Raw genomic sequence first — 15,835 nt, 5'->3', positions numbered from 1 at the left:
TATGAGCTGATCCCATCCTCAATGCATTCTCCCATCGCCTTAAGTCTCATACCCGCAGTGGCTGCCTCACATTTAATCTCTATGTCAATGGGTCGGATATCTAGAATAGTCTACAGTGCCATAGTGGTCGCAATTTAAACAAATTAAAGTTACTAATTTTATGTGTTATATTCATCTTCTAAATTTTATACAAGTTTTAAATTCTTAACTGTTACACATTTCTCAATTGCCATGCTGTTTTAACGAACAAGTTAATTGTAAAGTTATACACTTCTTAACTTTCATACACTTCGCAATGGCTATACATTCCTTAACTGTTATACACATCGCAACGGCTATACACTTCTTAAATGTTCTACAAATCTATACTGTTAAACACTTCCATCTTGTTATACATTTCTAAATTGTTATACACGTGTTAACTGTTATACACTTCTTGACTGTTATAACACTTCTTAACTGTTATACAACCCTTCATTTTCATACACTTTTCAACTGTTATACAACCCTACATTTTCATGCACTTCTCAACTGTTGTATAGTCATCAACTGTTTTACACTCATCCACTGTTATACACTCATCAACTGTTATATACTTCTTCAAAAATCTGTTTAACAATTTAAATATTGTTGCAATGTTTTTTTGAATATTATACATTTTTATATAACACTTTTCTAAACTCAATTTTGCTATCGTTAGCAATGTTTCTATTACCAGTGTATTGGAACAAAAATTTAATGTTTTTGTAGATTTGCTAAATTTTAAATTTGCTAAAGAATTTCAAATTCATAAATTTCTTTGTCTTACAGACGCCTCATCTTCCAATGAGGCGGTGCATCTACAGCAACGGCTTAAAAGTCTCAGTACAGAATTAGTCACGCTGCGAAATCGTTTGCATGTGGGCCAAGGCCAGGGTACAATTACTGCCGCCAATGGCAATAATGTACAGCAAGCCAATAATAACAACAACAGCGCCAACAATAATAATAATACTCTGTCACAGCAATCGCAGCAACTGCAACAACAACAGCATCATCAATCACAACAATTGGGACCCTTAGCAACGGCCATAGAATTGAGTGCGTCCAGTCCGAATTTGAATAGCATCAGCCAGAACAATAACAACAATAATAGCCATAGTAATAGCAGCAACAATATTAACAATAGCCACAACAACAACAACAGCAATAGTAATAGTTTTAATCATTTCACAGCCAACACAAATGGCAACAACAACAATTTAGTACAACAACATACACTGCAACAAACACATTTGCATCAGACATCATCGGCACAACAAACACAGCATGCTTCAATATTTTCCACTTTAAATAATAATAATAACAACAACAACAACAGCACCAATCTAACTAATAGTAATCATAATAACAACACCACCATCAATAATTGTAGTAGTAATACCATTAATAGTAATAACAACAATCTAACAACCAGCACAACTAATACCGCCTCCCACCATCATCAACAACAACCATCATTAGCACTATCACAGCAACAACACCATAATAGTAATAATAACAACAACAACCATCATCATATTCACCACCATTCAGCTACCACACTATCATCATCAGCAGCAACGTCAACTGTGTCGGTTTTAAATAATAACAACAGCAACAACAACAACAACGTCAGCAATAGTAATAACAAAGTAAGTACTTGGTGGTGAACTGTTGAATGACCAACCAGAGATGCCATACCTTGAGAGTGGCAACCTTTGGCTTGGAGTTGAAATTATTGGCAACGTAACATAGTGACGAAAGCTGAGTAGAGGAGAATGAAATGAAATAAAAATCAAACGAAATAAAATTAACTAAAATAAAATAAAATAAAATAAAATAAAATAAAATAAAATAAAATAAAATAAAATAAAATAAAATAAAATAAAATAACATAACATAAAATAAAATAAAATAAAATAAAATAAAATAAAATAAAATAAAATAAAATAAAATAAAATAAAATAAAATAAAACAAAATAAAATAAAATAAAATAAAATAAAATAAAATAGAATAAAATAAAATAAAATAAAATAAAATAAAATAAAATAAAATAAAATAAAATAAAATAAAATAAAATAAAATAAAATAAAATAAAATAAAATAAAATAGAATAAAATAAAATAAAATAAAATAAAATAAAATAAAATAAAATAAAATAAAATAAAATAAAATAAAATAAAATAAAATAAAATAAAATAAAATAAAATAAAATAAAATAAAATAAAATAAAATAAAATAAAATGAAATGAAATGAAATGAAACGAAATGAAATGAAACGAAATGAAATGAAACGAAACGAAATGAAATGGAATGAAATGGAATGAAATGGAATGAAATGGAATGAAATGGAATGAAATGGAATGAAATGGAATGAAATGAAATGAAGTGAAATGATATGAAACGGAATGGAATGAAATGAAATGGATTGAAATGAAATGAAGTGAAATGAAATGAAGTGAAATGAAGTGAAATGAAATGATATGAAACGGAATGGAATGGAAAGGAATAAATGAAATGGATTGAAATGAAATGGAATGAAATGAAATAAAATATAATGGAATAAAAAAAATAAAATAAAAGGAAACAAACTAAAATAAAAAAAAATAAAATAAGACTGAACAAAGAATAATAAAATTTAAGTTGTTAGCCTTTTGGGCGTCGATAATTTTTCTAATAATGATAATTTAAAACAGTATAATTTTTTTTTCGAAGCACCACGTTACGTAGCCACTAATGAATTCATTAATTTTATTTTTTACTAATCTTTCATCCTTTTATTATAATTTGGTTTTTTTTTTTTGTTTTTCGCTAATATTTTTGTAGAATTTGCATACATTCAGTCATACGTTGCCACATAATTCAACATCTGGTACATCCGGTATTGTTTCATCACGAAATACATCCATTCCACATCCACTGCCACATCAGATAAATGAAAAAGGTAATTAACAAACAAATCTGTAATCATTTCATCATGGGTAAAAAAGGTTTTTAATGTTATTGAAATTGTTGCTGTATGAATTCATTTGGAAGTGTTGTGATGTCGTTGTTTGGCCTATTTTGATTTCGGTTTTAGAAATTCCCTTTAAAGTTGGGAATGTTTTATAAATGAGCTATACGAGTTTAGAAAAATGCCTCAAAATTATATAGAAAAATTAGAAATTTCATTAGGATTTGTTATTTATAGAATATTGTGAAAAAATTTGCTATTTGGAGGAAAATTGTCCAAAATTGTACAAGAAAATTCGTAAAAATTTGGTATTTATAGGAAATGATGTATAAAATTTACAGCTTTGTGAAATTTGGCTATTTATAGGAAATCTCATCAATATTTGCTATTTATTAGAAAATTTGTCAAAACTGCAATTTATGAAAAATTCCGTCAAAATTTTTAGCAAATATTTGGTAATTTTCTCAAAATTTGGTGTTTTTGGAAAAATTGGACCATATTTAATTTTTTTCAACATATGTGTTGAATTTTTCGAAATTTGTTTTTGGATTGAATCTACTCTTTTTTTTTATTGCAATATTGTGTTTAGATTATAGTGCAATAACCATTATAACACATTGTTTTTCATTTAGTTTTAACTCCGTCTTTTTTAACAATTTTCAGCATCTGCAGCACCTTCATCGGCCAACCAAAATTTCATGGATTCCATTGTAATGCCAGTTTTATCCACACCACCGCTTGCCACATCCTCATTGAGTCACAATTCCAATACACTGCCAATGCGATCATCCTCTGCTCATGCCTCACATTTTCAGCACCAAACACACCATTTGACTCAAGCTTCGCACCTGCCGCAGCAGCAACATCATCACCTGGGCCACCATCAACAACAGCAGCAACAGTATCAACCACAGCAATCGCAAACCCTACACTCACAACATCACCCTCCCCAGCAACATCAGCCCCATCGTGAACCACATCAGTTGCCATTTATACCCATTCAAAAACATTTGAATCCCTGCCATGGCATTAATACCCTGCCAATATCCTTCAACAACAGCCATTCACGATCTACCAGCACCCTACACAACAACCTCAATCGTTCCAATCAATATGTCAATCAATTGCATGTGACATCTGCATCCAACGGCAATGGGTTGTTTGGTGGCAACGGCATGGGTGGTGGTTGTGGCATGGGCAATGGTTTACCCGGCATGGGAAGCCAGGGGATTTTTTCAACACCGGGCCAACCCAAGCAACCATTCGAATTGGATGATTTGATACATTTGTCGGGACCATTGACTGAGGATGCAGTGATGCGTACATTGCAGGCTCGTTTTCATGAGAACTGTTATTTTGTAAGTAGAAATACTATAATAGAAAAAACAAAAAAAAAACGAAACTTTTTTATGAAGAGAGGGCAAACATTATTAACAAAATCGAATTTCCACCTCACGCATTCCGTGATCGGCCAGATCTCCGCCGGTAGGACCGTATTATGGTCAGGACGTCTAAAACAGATATCAGTCCCTGGGTTCTCAATGTGGACCCCCAGGCCCACTCTGCTCTTCAGATTTGATCCATATGGTTTAGTCCAGAAACTTTGTTCCGGGTCGTTCATGGCTCCTGAATTGAGGCAATATAAATCTTGTCCTTGCAGATTTTCTCCAACGGGCATCTTGGGAGTAGGTAATGATCTCATCGTCTGCTCCCTGATCTTTAGACTGTATTGACTTTCCTGTCACTGCACTGCCTGATGTCATCGTATTGGGTTTTTTGCCTATCCTAGCCTACCGAATCTTTACAAAGTCGGTTCCATCGTCAGATCCCTTTTCGTTAGGCTGTATTGGGTCACTGCACTGCCAGATATTTTTTTATATTAAGATTATCCTAGTCTTTCAAATATTGAGAGAGGCGGTGATTGTCTCGTCGTCAGCCCCCTGTTCGCTGGGCGGTATTAAGTCACCTGCCACTGCATGGCTTGATGTCTCAATATGAGGATTTCTGCCTATCCAAGTGTCCCAATCTTGAAAAGACAGTCTTGCTCCCGTAGTGCGCCATACTTTTAGTCTTAGCCACACTCGTCACGGAGATTTGGTCAATGCCGATCACAAGGAGAGTTTCTTCCTACTTCTTGTCCCTGTGGAAGAACTCCCACTTCTCTGCGACTAAACCTTTGTTTTGTTTGCCAAAGAATCCCAACATGAATTCTATGGCAAATTTATTGCCCGATCCCTTGATGAAGACCTTCGCCTTTGTTAGTTGGGAGATATCCATCCTTCTCACCAGGTCGAGCTTTGCGCCCTCCCAGCGAGCGTAAATACCTCTGACGAGCTGTTTGACGGTATCAATACATTCCGCCGACGCCAAACGCAGCGTAAAGATGTCCCCTCTATACTCGCAGCTCATCATTTGTATGGTTGGACCCTCTACAGAGTTTCACACATGTTCGAAAATCCGCTCGTTAACCAGATCCTCCACTTGGGACCTATGATCTTTTGGAATCCTCCCGGATGCACTGCCGATATTGATGACTGCATAAGTCGGCTTATCTCTGTTGTGCTTCCTTGCCACTCTGGCTTAAGAGGGCGTCTCCTTACCATTCCAACCTATGGAACGAAACATTGGCTATCTAATTTTTTGATATCAGAAGGGGGGCGGACCCTCCCCCTTATGCCAAAAACACCAACCAAAACCAAAAGTGGACCGATAAGGGCAACGTGGGTATCAAATGAAAGGTATTGGAAAGTAGAATACGAATATGGTATTAAAATATGAGACTAAGAACCCATCAGGCCACCGTAACCCCAAAACTCCCCCAAACGGACTTATTGGACGTTCATATCAATATGGGGCTCAAATGAAACGTATTCGGTAGTAGATTACAAATATGGCATACAAATTTAGATCGAAGTATGGTGGATCACCCCACCCCCCCAAAAACGCTCCAAATGGGCATATAACCTATCCATGACTATATGGGACTCGGTTTGTTTGTTCCGTATCTGGCATTAAAAATTTAGTCTAAGTACCCACATCGGGCCGCCCCAACCCCAAAACTCCCCCAAAGAGACTTATTGAACATTTCTATCAATATGGGGCTTAAATGAAAGGTATTCGGGAGTAGATTACGAATCTGGCATACGAAATTAGGTGGAGGGTCACCTCACCCCCCAAATGGTCATATTAGCCAATCACGACTAAATGGGACTCGGTTTGTTTGTTTGTTCCGTAAAGACTCAAAAACGGCAGAACCGATTTTCTCGAAATCTTCACAGATTGTGTAGGTTGATCTGGAAGGAAACTAAGGCTTTACAATTTTTCGATATCGAGCGCACCGTCCCCTTACCCCCAAAATCAAAAGTGGACTGATCGGAACAATATGGGTATCAAATGAAACTTATTGGAGAGTGGAATACGAATATTGTAGTAAAATTTGAGTCTAAGTACCCAGAGGGCGCCTCAACCCCAAAACTCCTCCATATTAGCCGACCATGGCTACGTGGAACTCAAATAAAAGCAAGTTGGGATTATATTAGGAAAATTACATTAAAATTTGTGTTAAGGGTATTGAGGTGGCGCTTAACCTTCTTAAAACACCTCCCATAGGTTATTATAATACGACAATATGGGATTCAAATGAAAGGTATTTAAGAGTAGAAAAAAAATCCAATTGTGGGTAAGCCCCAAAGCCCTCATATCCCGAACATATCAATATGGGACTCAAATGTAAGGTTTTTGTTAGTAAAGAACGAATTTGGTTCCCTTTTTTTAGGGAAAGTGTTCCCCAGCCCCAACTACTCCTACTACCCGGCCATGGCAATTTTGGGCTTAAATGAAAGTTATTTGGCAGTACGCACGAAATTGACATCCATATTTGGGCCAAATGTTAGAGGTACCACCCCACCCCCTAAAAGCTCTCCCCGTCAAATGGATTTATAGACCAATCACGACAATATAGGGCTCACATAAAATAGGACTTATTTACCGACTATGGTAATATGGGACTCATATAAAAAGTTTTTAAGTGTATAGCACGAAGATAATATTAACTTTAAGGGCCAACTCCCAAAATCACTCCACTCCTGACATATTTGCAAATTTTGCCCATGAACATTCCACAAAGGAACAGAGCCTGACATATTTAGCCCCTATAATATAAGAGTCCAAAAAATGGGCCATAAGCATTTCATTAAAGAACAGGGGCCAACTTCTCACATATCAATGAATTCTGTCCGATTCAAGCTCAATGATAAAGGACCTCCTTTATATATGACTTCTATGCATGGCATAGTACCTCACAACTGTCGACAAAATTAGGAGGGGATATGGCGATGTTCTCGCCAGGATTTGAACTCACACGTTTAGAGGACTTGTTTATCTCTGCGCTTCAACAACACGAATTCGATAACCACTCTACCAAAACAGGACTTATAACTGGTGATTTTTAACTTTTATCTTTTTGGCAACACTGGTTTAAGCGACTCACGCACGTTTCGTGTTTTGTCTCATTGTCAAACATCTTCCGTTTGGTCTATAATTTTACCATGAATCGTCCTACAAACTAACAACGCTTGCAAATTATTGAATTTTATTATCAAAATGCGTGCTCTGTTAAGAAAGTTTATCGCGTGCTTCATTGTGTTCAGCAACGAAGCTCATTTTTGTCTCAAAGGGTACGTAAATAAGCAGAATTGTCGATTTTGGAGTGAAGATCAGCCAGAAGAATTGCAAGAGCTACCAATGCATCCAAAAAACTTCACTGTTTGGTGCGGTTTATGGGCTGGTGCCATCATTGGACCATACTTCTTTAAAGATGATGCGAATCGTAACGTAACAGTGAATGGTGAGCGCTATCGTGAGATGATATCCAACTTTTGTTTGCCCCTTATATCGACCAATGTAATATAGGACTCAAATAAGAATTATAAGAGTGTTAAAGAAAGAGCTGCGGAGCGGACCGGTTCGGCTAGTGATTTATAGGAATTTAATTTTAACGAAATTTTCAGCGAAAACCATTTTTTATTTGGAATTTTTCAAATTAAACTAAAATTGTTTTTAAAAATTAATTTTCATGATTTTCGATGATTTTTTACTCGTGATTTTTTTTATATCTCTTTTGAGATGAGCTAAATAATAGCAAATTTTTTAAATTAGAAAAGGAAACCCAGAGGTTTTGAAAACTCAAGCTTATTTAAAAACAAAAATTTCTGGAAAATTTCAACAATAATTGTACATTGGAAACTAAATATCGGTAATATTGTATTGGGTTGCCCAAAAAGTAATTGCGTATTTTTCATATAGTCGGCGTTGCATTCTTTCTTCTGTCAGTTATCATCTGTTACTTTTAGCTTGCTTTAGAAAAAAAGTGTAAAAAAAGTATATTTGATTAAAGTTCATTCTAAGTTTTATAAAAAATACATTTACTTTCTTTTAAGAAATCCGCAATTAATTTTTGGGCAACCCATAGTAATTTCCCACTCCCCCCGGCTCTTTCATTAAGCACAGCTCTATGTATAATCATTAAGAGTAATGTCATTATAAGGGCCCTAAAGCTCAGATTTTCTTCGTTCGTGAGATATTTTTTTCTTACCTTTAGCTTGGAAATTGAAAACGACCACAATAAGAGTCTTTAGAAGACTAAAGAGCAGCAAAACTTGTTTTGGGCCGCGTTTGACTTGTGGCTATGGCGGCGTGGCGGCACTGCATTTTGTCCACCTTTTTCTTTATTTTGTTCACAAAAAGCTGTTACGTTGCATGTACAAAGTACACTGTACATATGTCTGTCTGTATATAAATGCTCAGTGTTTGTGGAGACACTCGTTTGCCACACGCATGGATCAATTTTTAGTTTGTTTATTTTTTTTTAGTATTCTTAAAAAAAAACATTCAAAACAACCCACCGGCATTACAATCATAATAATATAACAACCACAACAACAATAACAACAAATGTTGATATGAATCACAACACCAAGAACAGCAAAATAACATAAACAACAATTTTATGGAGCAAAATGGGAACAGTGATTCAAAAGGAAGAGATTTCGATAAAAAATTTAAAAAAAAAATTGAATTACAAGAATTCGTATTATTTTCTTTTGGGTGAGGCTACTCCCCTGGAAATAAACCAAATTTTAATTTTAATAATTTTCGTATTCTTCTCTGAAATACCTTTCATTGGAGTTCCATCTTGTCACGTTCGGTTTACATGTTCATTTGGTGCATAAGTTTCTAATTTGTATTCTACACCCAAGTAGCCTTCGTTTGAATCCCATATTGTCCCGATCGGCTTGCATGTCCCTTTGGGGGGTGATATATGAGGTGGACTTGACCCCAAATTTTTACAAAAGTTTTGAATTCTACTTTCAATTACCTTTCATTCGATACCCATACTGCCCCAATCGGTAAACATATAATTTTTGGGCAGTCTTTGGGGATGGGGCAGGTCCCCCGACACGTGAGGCCCAATTGTTATATCAGGTTTGTTCTTTACTCTTAAATACTTTTCATTTAATACCCATACTATCCCAATCGGTAAACATGTCCGCTTGGATGGGTTTGGGGTAGGGTGTCCCCCAGGGTATTTGACCCCAAAGTTTTGTACTAATTTTGTGTTTTTGGGTTACCATAAGCTGGCAACTTTCAACTTTCCACTCAAATCGATGCACCCATCGCCGAGTTCTGGCGTTTTGGAAAACTGGGGTTAGGGGGAGGGTCCGTCCCCCTCGCGGATAGCGCAAAATTAAGTACTCTATCATCTGTGAAAAATTTCATGAAAATCGGTTCAGCCGTTTTTGGGTCTAGTCGGAACAAACAAAACGCAACACTTTCATTTTTATATAACAGACTAGCTGAGCCCGGGCCGTTCCACTGTGCCCGATTATGCTATGTTGGAGAGGAGTATTCTAAATTTGGAAATTTCTGCTAAATTTCAGTTGAAAATGTATTTAAATTTTCCTGTGGATTTTTCTTCTCTCAAATACCTCTTATTCAGTAAAATTCCTATCTGGGGGTGGGGTGGACCCCCAGAGACTTAGTCCCAAAATTGGAAATCAATTTCGTTCCCTACTCCCAAAGACCTTTCATTTAAGATCCATAAGCCAAGGTCGGTAAATATGATTTGAGAGCTTTTTTGGGGGTGGGTTGACCTACGAAATACTTAGTCCAACAAATGCATTTCAGATTCGTTTTCTATTCTTTAATACCTTTAATTTGATACCCATATTGTAGTGATTGGTCTATATATCCGTTAGACGGGTTTTGGAAGTGGGCAGTCCTCCTAAGCACCCCACCCCAAATTTTGGTACCAACGTTTTGTTAGTTGGTTAATATAAGAGTGCAAACCATATATCGCTTAAATCGTCGTACCTATCCCCGAGATTTGGTGTTTATGAAAATTAGGGCAAGAAGGAGGGTCAAAAAATGATATTTTCACCACGGGACCATAATGCACCATCTGTGAAAACCCAGCATAAAAACGAAGGCCCCTTACCATTGAGCTTACATTTTAATCGGGATGCCCTCATGTATATGAGAGAAGTATCACAGGTTTCTTAAGGGAGTGTTCATGGGAAATATGCAGTAGTAATATCTACTCAGGATTTCTTTTGCGACTAACGTAATGGCACAGACCTCTGCCTGAAAGACTGTACACTCGGTCGGCGGTCACAGAGATCGGTCTCATCGTCCTCAAGCACAGCATTCGTCCTCCACTCATTTCCCTCGGGAAAGCTAATTTTAAATGCCTTATACCAAAATGGTGTCGGTGCTAGATAGTCTGAGATTCTCCTTAGTCTACCCTCAGTATCCATGGCAATGTTACTGTAGCCATAGCTGTCCTTCTTCTGCATGGCGGGCACCCTCAACCTGAGCGCAATCTCGGCGGCGCAGTTTCGATTATAGGCCTCAATGGGCCTATCTGTAATTCCAATGCAGGCTAGTCTCTGGAGCTTCTCGAACTCCCTCGTACGAGTCTTCTTATCAACTGCACTTCGCCGTACCAGTCCCATACGTCGGTACTGGTCTCACAGCAGTAAAAATCGCACAGTGTTTTACAACTTCTTTCCTCCGTATTCCTCTTCTAAGACAGTTTCGAATCGAGCACAATTCATAGGTACTTAGCCTCCTTCGACAGCTGTAGGGTGATCACTTGAAAAGACGAGAATCTGAACTCCGGTATCTTATATCGTAGAGTGGAGACTACCAGCTCCGTCATCCTTGGGTAAGTCCTCAACCTCACAGTGCCTTTCCTCCGTATTCCTCTTCCAAAACAATTTCGTACAAGGACTAATCGCAGGCACTTCGCCTCCTTTGACAGCTTCAGGGTGATCACTTCTAAAGACGGGCATCTGAACTCCGGTATCTCATAACTTAGAGTGAAGACCACCAGCTCCGCCATCCTTGAGTTAGTCCTCAACTAACTGATAGCCCATTCGCCTCCTTCGACAGCTGCAGGGTGATCACTTCCAAGGACTAGAGTCTGAACTGTGGTATCTTTTATCTTCAAGTGAAGACCACCAGCTCCGACTTCCTTGGGTTAATCCTCAACCGCACAGTGCTCTACGACTTCTTTCCTCCTTATTCCTCTTTCAAGACAATTTCGAACGAAGACTATTCGCATGTACTTTATCTGCTTCGACAGCTGCAGAGTGATCCCTTCCAAAGACGGAAATCTGAACTCCGTTATCTCATACCTTAGAATGAAGAAAACCAGCTCCGTTATCCTTGGGTTAGTCCTCAACTAACTGGTAGTCAATCGCGACTATTATCTCTATGAGCTCGTTGATCTTCAATAGAAACCAGCATCAGACCAGCGACATTGTACGGCATTGCCCGCATAAGCGATTATTTTCGTGCCATCGTGCCGCCGCAATCCAACAGGGCTTGATTTATCACGACGTTGCATAGAATCGGAATTAGCATAACTTGAAAATTTGCCCATGAATATTCCGTTAAAGAACAGACAAACTTCTCACATATCAATTAGTGCTGTCCCATTCAAGTTTACACTGTTTGGAGAGAAGTTACATGACAAAGTACGCTGTTTCCTTTTTTTATGATGTTTTTAAAAGGATTCGAGCCAAGGCTTTCAGCGTCCTTGAATAGGATGAATTCTCGTGGGGTCCAGTTAGGCGATTTGTTTAATTCTTATTTGAGGAGGGTTTTTATTTCCAATTTTACAATAATGCAGTGGTTTCCGCAAAGCCTTTTCAGCTTGATCCTAGCTCCACGTTATTGAAGGTCCCCTCAAGATCCAAAAGGCCGCTTCCTGCTGCCTAAGAAACGTCTCGACCACTCGTACCACTTCATGGAGGGCCGTCTTTACCGACCTGCTTTGAAGGCGTGTTGCGCCCCACTGAAGTTCTGCGGCGTCTGTCTCTCTCTCACCTTCAGGTCTACCAGTCTTTCTAGCGTTTTGATTTAAAACTATGACAGACTAATGGGCATGTAATCTTTGTCCTTGCTGTGGTTTATTTTTCCCGCCTCGGGGATAAAGAGAACCCGACCTCCCTACATGCCCTCGGTATGAAGGACCATACCGGAGTTGCCGCGAAAATCCGTTTTTGCCGGGGTAGGGTGTGTCCAAGACCGATCCAATCCTGCCCATTCAAATGCCGGAAAGTGCAGACTGCCCGCAAAGTCTTCTCCTCGTTCACGATGTCTCTAATGAGGTCACGCTATGTTTGGGCAATTTTGTAAAAATTGTTTGTCTATAAGAAAATTCTTTAAAAATTTAAAAGTCGGGAATAAATTGATATGCAGGTCACAACCCCGATTTTTCATTTTTTGCACCCCATGAATTTTGACCCTAGGAATACGACCCCCCCCTGGTCCAACCTAGACAATATGGGCATCAAATGAAAGGTATTGTCGAGTAGATAACGAATATAGAATGTCATAAAACGGGTCTGAAAAGGAGATGTTGTTGGAGTCGTTGGGGCAAGCCATTGATTACCGCGTGGAAATGACAATCAGATTCCAATCCCCTGAGGAGTATATTTAATGTGGGCTCTCTTTACACCCACGATGTGAAGTACTTCTACTCATAATCATTTTTCTCCTCTTCTTTCCCCTCCTTCTTCTCTGCCCCTTCAATGTCTGATATGTAATCCGCTCCAGGATGATATGAATTTTCGGCTATTCGTGCATTTCTTGAAACGATCCGCCGATTTATGGTCTTAGGCCCATATAAATCACATTTATAGTCCGATTTTTACCAAAATTTGGGACAGTGAGTTGTGTTAGGCCCTTCGACATCCTTCTTCAATTTAGCTCAGATCGGTCCAGATTTGGACAGATCGATCTTTCGATTTTAGGTCTTAGGCCCCTAAAAGGCGCATGTATTGTCCGAATTTTCTCAAATTTAGGACAGTGAGTTGTATTAGGCCCCTTGACATTTTTCTGCAATTTGGCCCCGATCGGTCCAGATTTGGATATATCTGCTATATAGACCGATTTCTCTATTTAAGGTCTTGGGCCCATAAAAGGCGCAATTATTGTCCGATTTCGCCGAAATTTGGGGTGAGTTGTATTAGCCCCCTTGACAACTTTCTGCCTCAAATCGGCCCAGATTTGGATATATCGATCTCTCGATTTAAGGTCTTAGGCCCATAAAGGGCGCATTTATTGTCCGAATTTGCCAAAATTTAGGACAGTGAGTTGTGTTAGGGCTTTCGACATCCTTCCTCAATTTGGCCCCGATCGGTCCAGATTTTGACTGATCGATCTCTTGATTTAAGGTCTTGGCCCCATAAAACGGCTCATATATTGTCCGATTTCGTCGAAATTTGGGACAGTGAGTTGTATTAGGCCCCTTGACATCTTTCTGCAGTTTCGCTCAGATCGGCCCAGATAGATAGACCGATATCTCGATTTAAGGTCTTGGGTCCATAAAAGGCGCATTTATTAGGCAATTTCGCCGATATTTGTTACAGTGTGTTGTTTTAGGCTTTTCGGTATCCGTGTCGTATACGATTCAGATCGGTCTATATTTGGATATAGCTACCAAAAAGATCACTATATCAATTTTTCACCGGTCAGATCGGCCCAGATAGATAGACCGATATCTCGATTTAAGGTCTTGGGTCCATAAAAGGCGCATTTATTAGGCAATTTCGCCGATATTTGTTACAGTGTGTTGTTTTAGGCTTTTCGGTATCCGTGTCGTATACGATTCAGATCGGTCTATATTTGGATATAGCTACCAAAAAGATCACTATATCAATTTTTCACCGGATTATGACGAAAGGTGGTTTACATATATACCAGAAGTGGTGGGTATGCAAAGTTTGGCCCGGCCGAACTTAACGCCTTTTTACTTGTTGGCTATATATAGTAGTCTATCGTAATCTACTCCTTTGTACCTTTCATTTGATATCCATATTATCTAGAGCTAAGGGGTTCAAAATTCTCAAGACCCGGTAGGTCCTTTCCAGGTCCAGGTCCTTTAAGACCAGGTTGGACCATTCTTCCCCAATGTGGGGTTTTGTCACCTATGGGTATCCAGGGGCCTTTGCTTGAAAACGGACTTCAGATTCGCATTCCTGGGTCATGCCACGCCTGCATACCAAATTTCAGCGAAATTGGAGGTGCGCCCTTTAAAGTGCAGTTTTGCCTCCGGGATAATACCATCCGATCCTGCCGATTTTAATAAACAGTCGGCAAGTGCGAACTACCCACACTATCTTCACCTCGTCAACGATGTCCCTGATAAGGTCACGCCATGTTTAAGCAATTTTGTCAACATTTTCTGTTTATAGGAAATTTTATCAAAATTTAGAATGTAATAACTAAAGTGATGGCAAATCGTCTTCTGCAGCGTCATTCGCCGGCACTTGACAGCATTTTGAGGAAGGAACAGACAGGTTTTCTGTCAGGACGTTCTTGTGCCGATCTCATTAACTCCCTGCGCATAATCATTGAACAGTCTGTAGAACTTAATACACACCTATACCTGTCATTCATCGACTTCGAGGGTGCTTTTGCCACAGTTTCGCGAAGTTCAATGTGGAGCCCGCTGTTGAATAAAGGCTAATCCCTGAAAAAATCGTGACAATAATCAGGGAGCTGTATGGGAATGCTGAAGTTTCAGTCCGTTTCAATGGAAAAGAAAACCGACCTTTCGGGATCGACAAAGGAGTGAAGCAGGGTTGCTTCCTGCCACCGACGCAACTAATGCTGAAGCACCCTATGGCATACGCTGGGGTATAAACGACTTCCTCGGAGACATAGACTATGTGGATGATATATGCCTATTTCTATCGTAATCTATTCCTTCGTACCTTTCATTTAATACCCATATTATCTAGAGCTAAGGGAGCTCGAAATTCTCAAGACCCGGTAGGTCTTTCCCGGGTCCAATTTTAAGACTAGGTTGGACCAGGGGCCTTTGCCCGAAAACGAACTTCAGATTCGTGTTCTTGGGTCAAGCTACGTCTGCATAGCAGAAGTGCAGTTTTGCCTCCGGGATAATACCATCCGATCCGGCCGATTTCAATAAACATTCGGCAAGTGCGAACTACCCACATTATCTTCTCCTGGTCAACGATGTCGTTCATGTTGTTCAAGAATTGAGAAATCGTTGAGAATTTTTTTAGTTTTAGATAGAAAAGGGAGTTTGTAAATTTTTTTTCAGTATTTTCTCCTCTAAAACGATGTCCCTCATGAGGTCATACCATGTTTAGGCAATTGTGTGAAAATTTGCTCTTTATAGAATTTTTTTTCAAAATTTGGTCTTTATAGGAAATTTTTTCAAAATTTTAAATAATAAAGATTTTTTTTAATTTTGAGAATTTTTCAAAAAATTGTCTGTTTTTTTTTCCTTTTTTTTCAACACTGTTCGTTTCAAATTTTGCGTT

At 38.4% G+C, this 15,835-nt stretch overlaps 1 protein-coding gene across 5 annotated transcripts in view; it reads left to right on the top strand.

Annotated features, from left to right (window-relative positions):
• LOC106088569 (unconventional myosin-IXa) overlaps positions 1–15,835 on the top strand; it is a 77,913-nt gene that overhangs the window by 36,696 nt on the left and 25,382 nt on the right. For 4 of the 5 annotated variants that reach the window (XM_059366048.1, XM_059366049.1, XM_059366050.1 and 1 more), the window contains exons 3-6: positions 811–1,191; positions 1,576–1,673; positions 2,849–2,966; positions 3,639–4,333. In XM_059366048.1, coding sequence (XP_059222031.1) covers positions 811–1,191; positions 1,576–1,673; positions 2,849–2,966; positions 3,639–4,333 — 1,292 coding nt within the window. The remainder of the gene's footprint in view (positions 1–810; positions 1,192–1,575; positions 1,674–2,848; positions 2,967–3,638; positions 4,334–15,835) is intronic. The other variant, XM_013254147.2, reaches the window with a different exon arrangement.

The sequence above is a fragment of the Stomoxys calcitrans genome, chromosome 3 (genome assembly GCF_963082655.1).
Source record: "Stomoxys calcitrans chromosome 3, idStoCalc2.1, whole genome shotgun sequence".
NCBI classification, from domain to species: domain Eukaryota; kingdom Metazoa; phylum Arthropoda; class Insecta; order Diptera; family Muscidae; genus Stomoxys; species Stomoxys calcitrans.
Note: the sequence above shows the minus strand (reverse complement) of the source record. Positions and strands in the feature narration are given on the sequence as shown.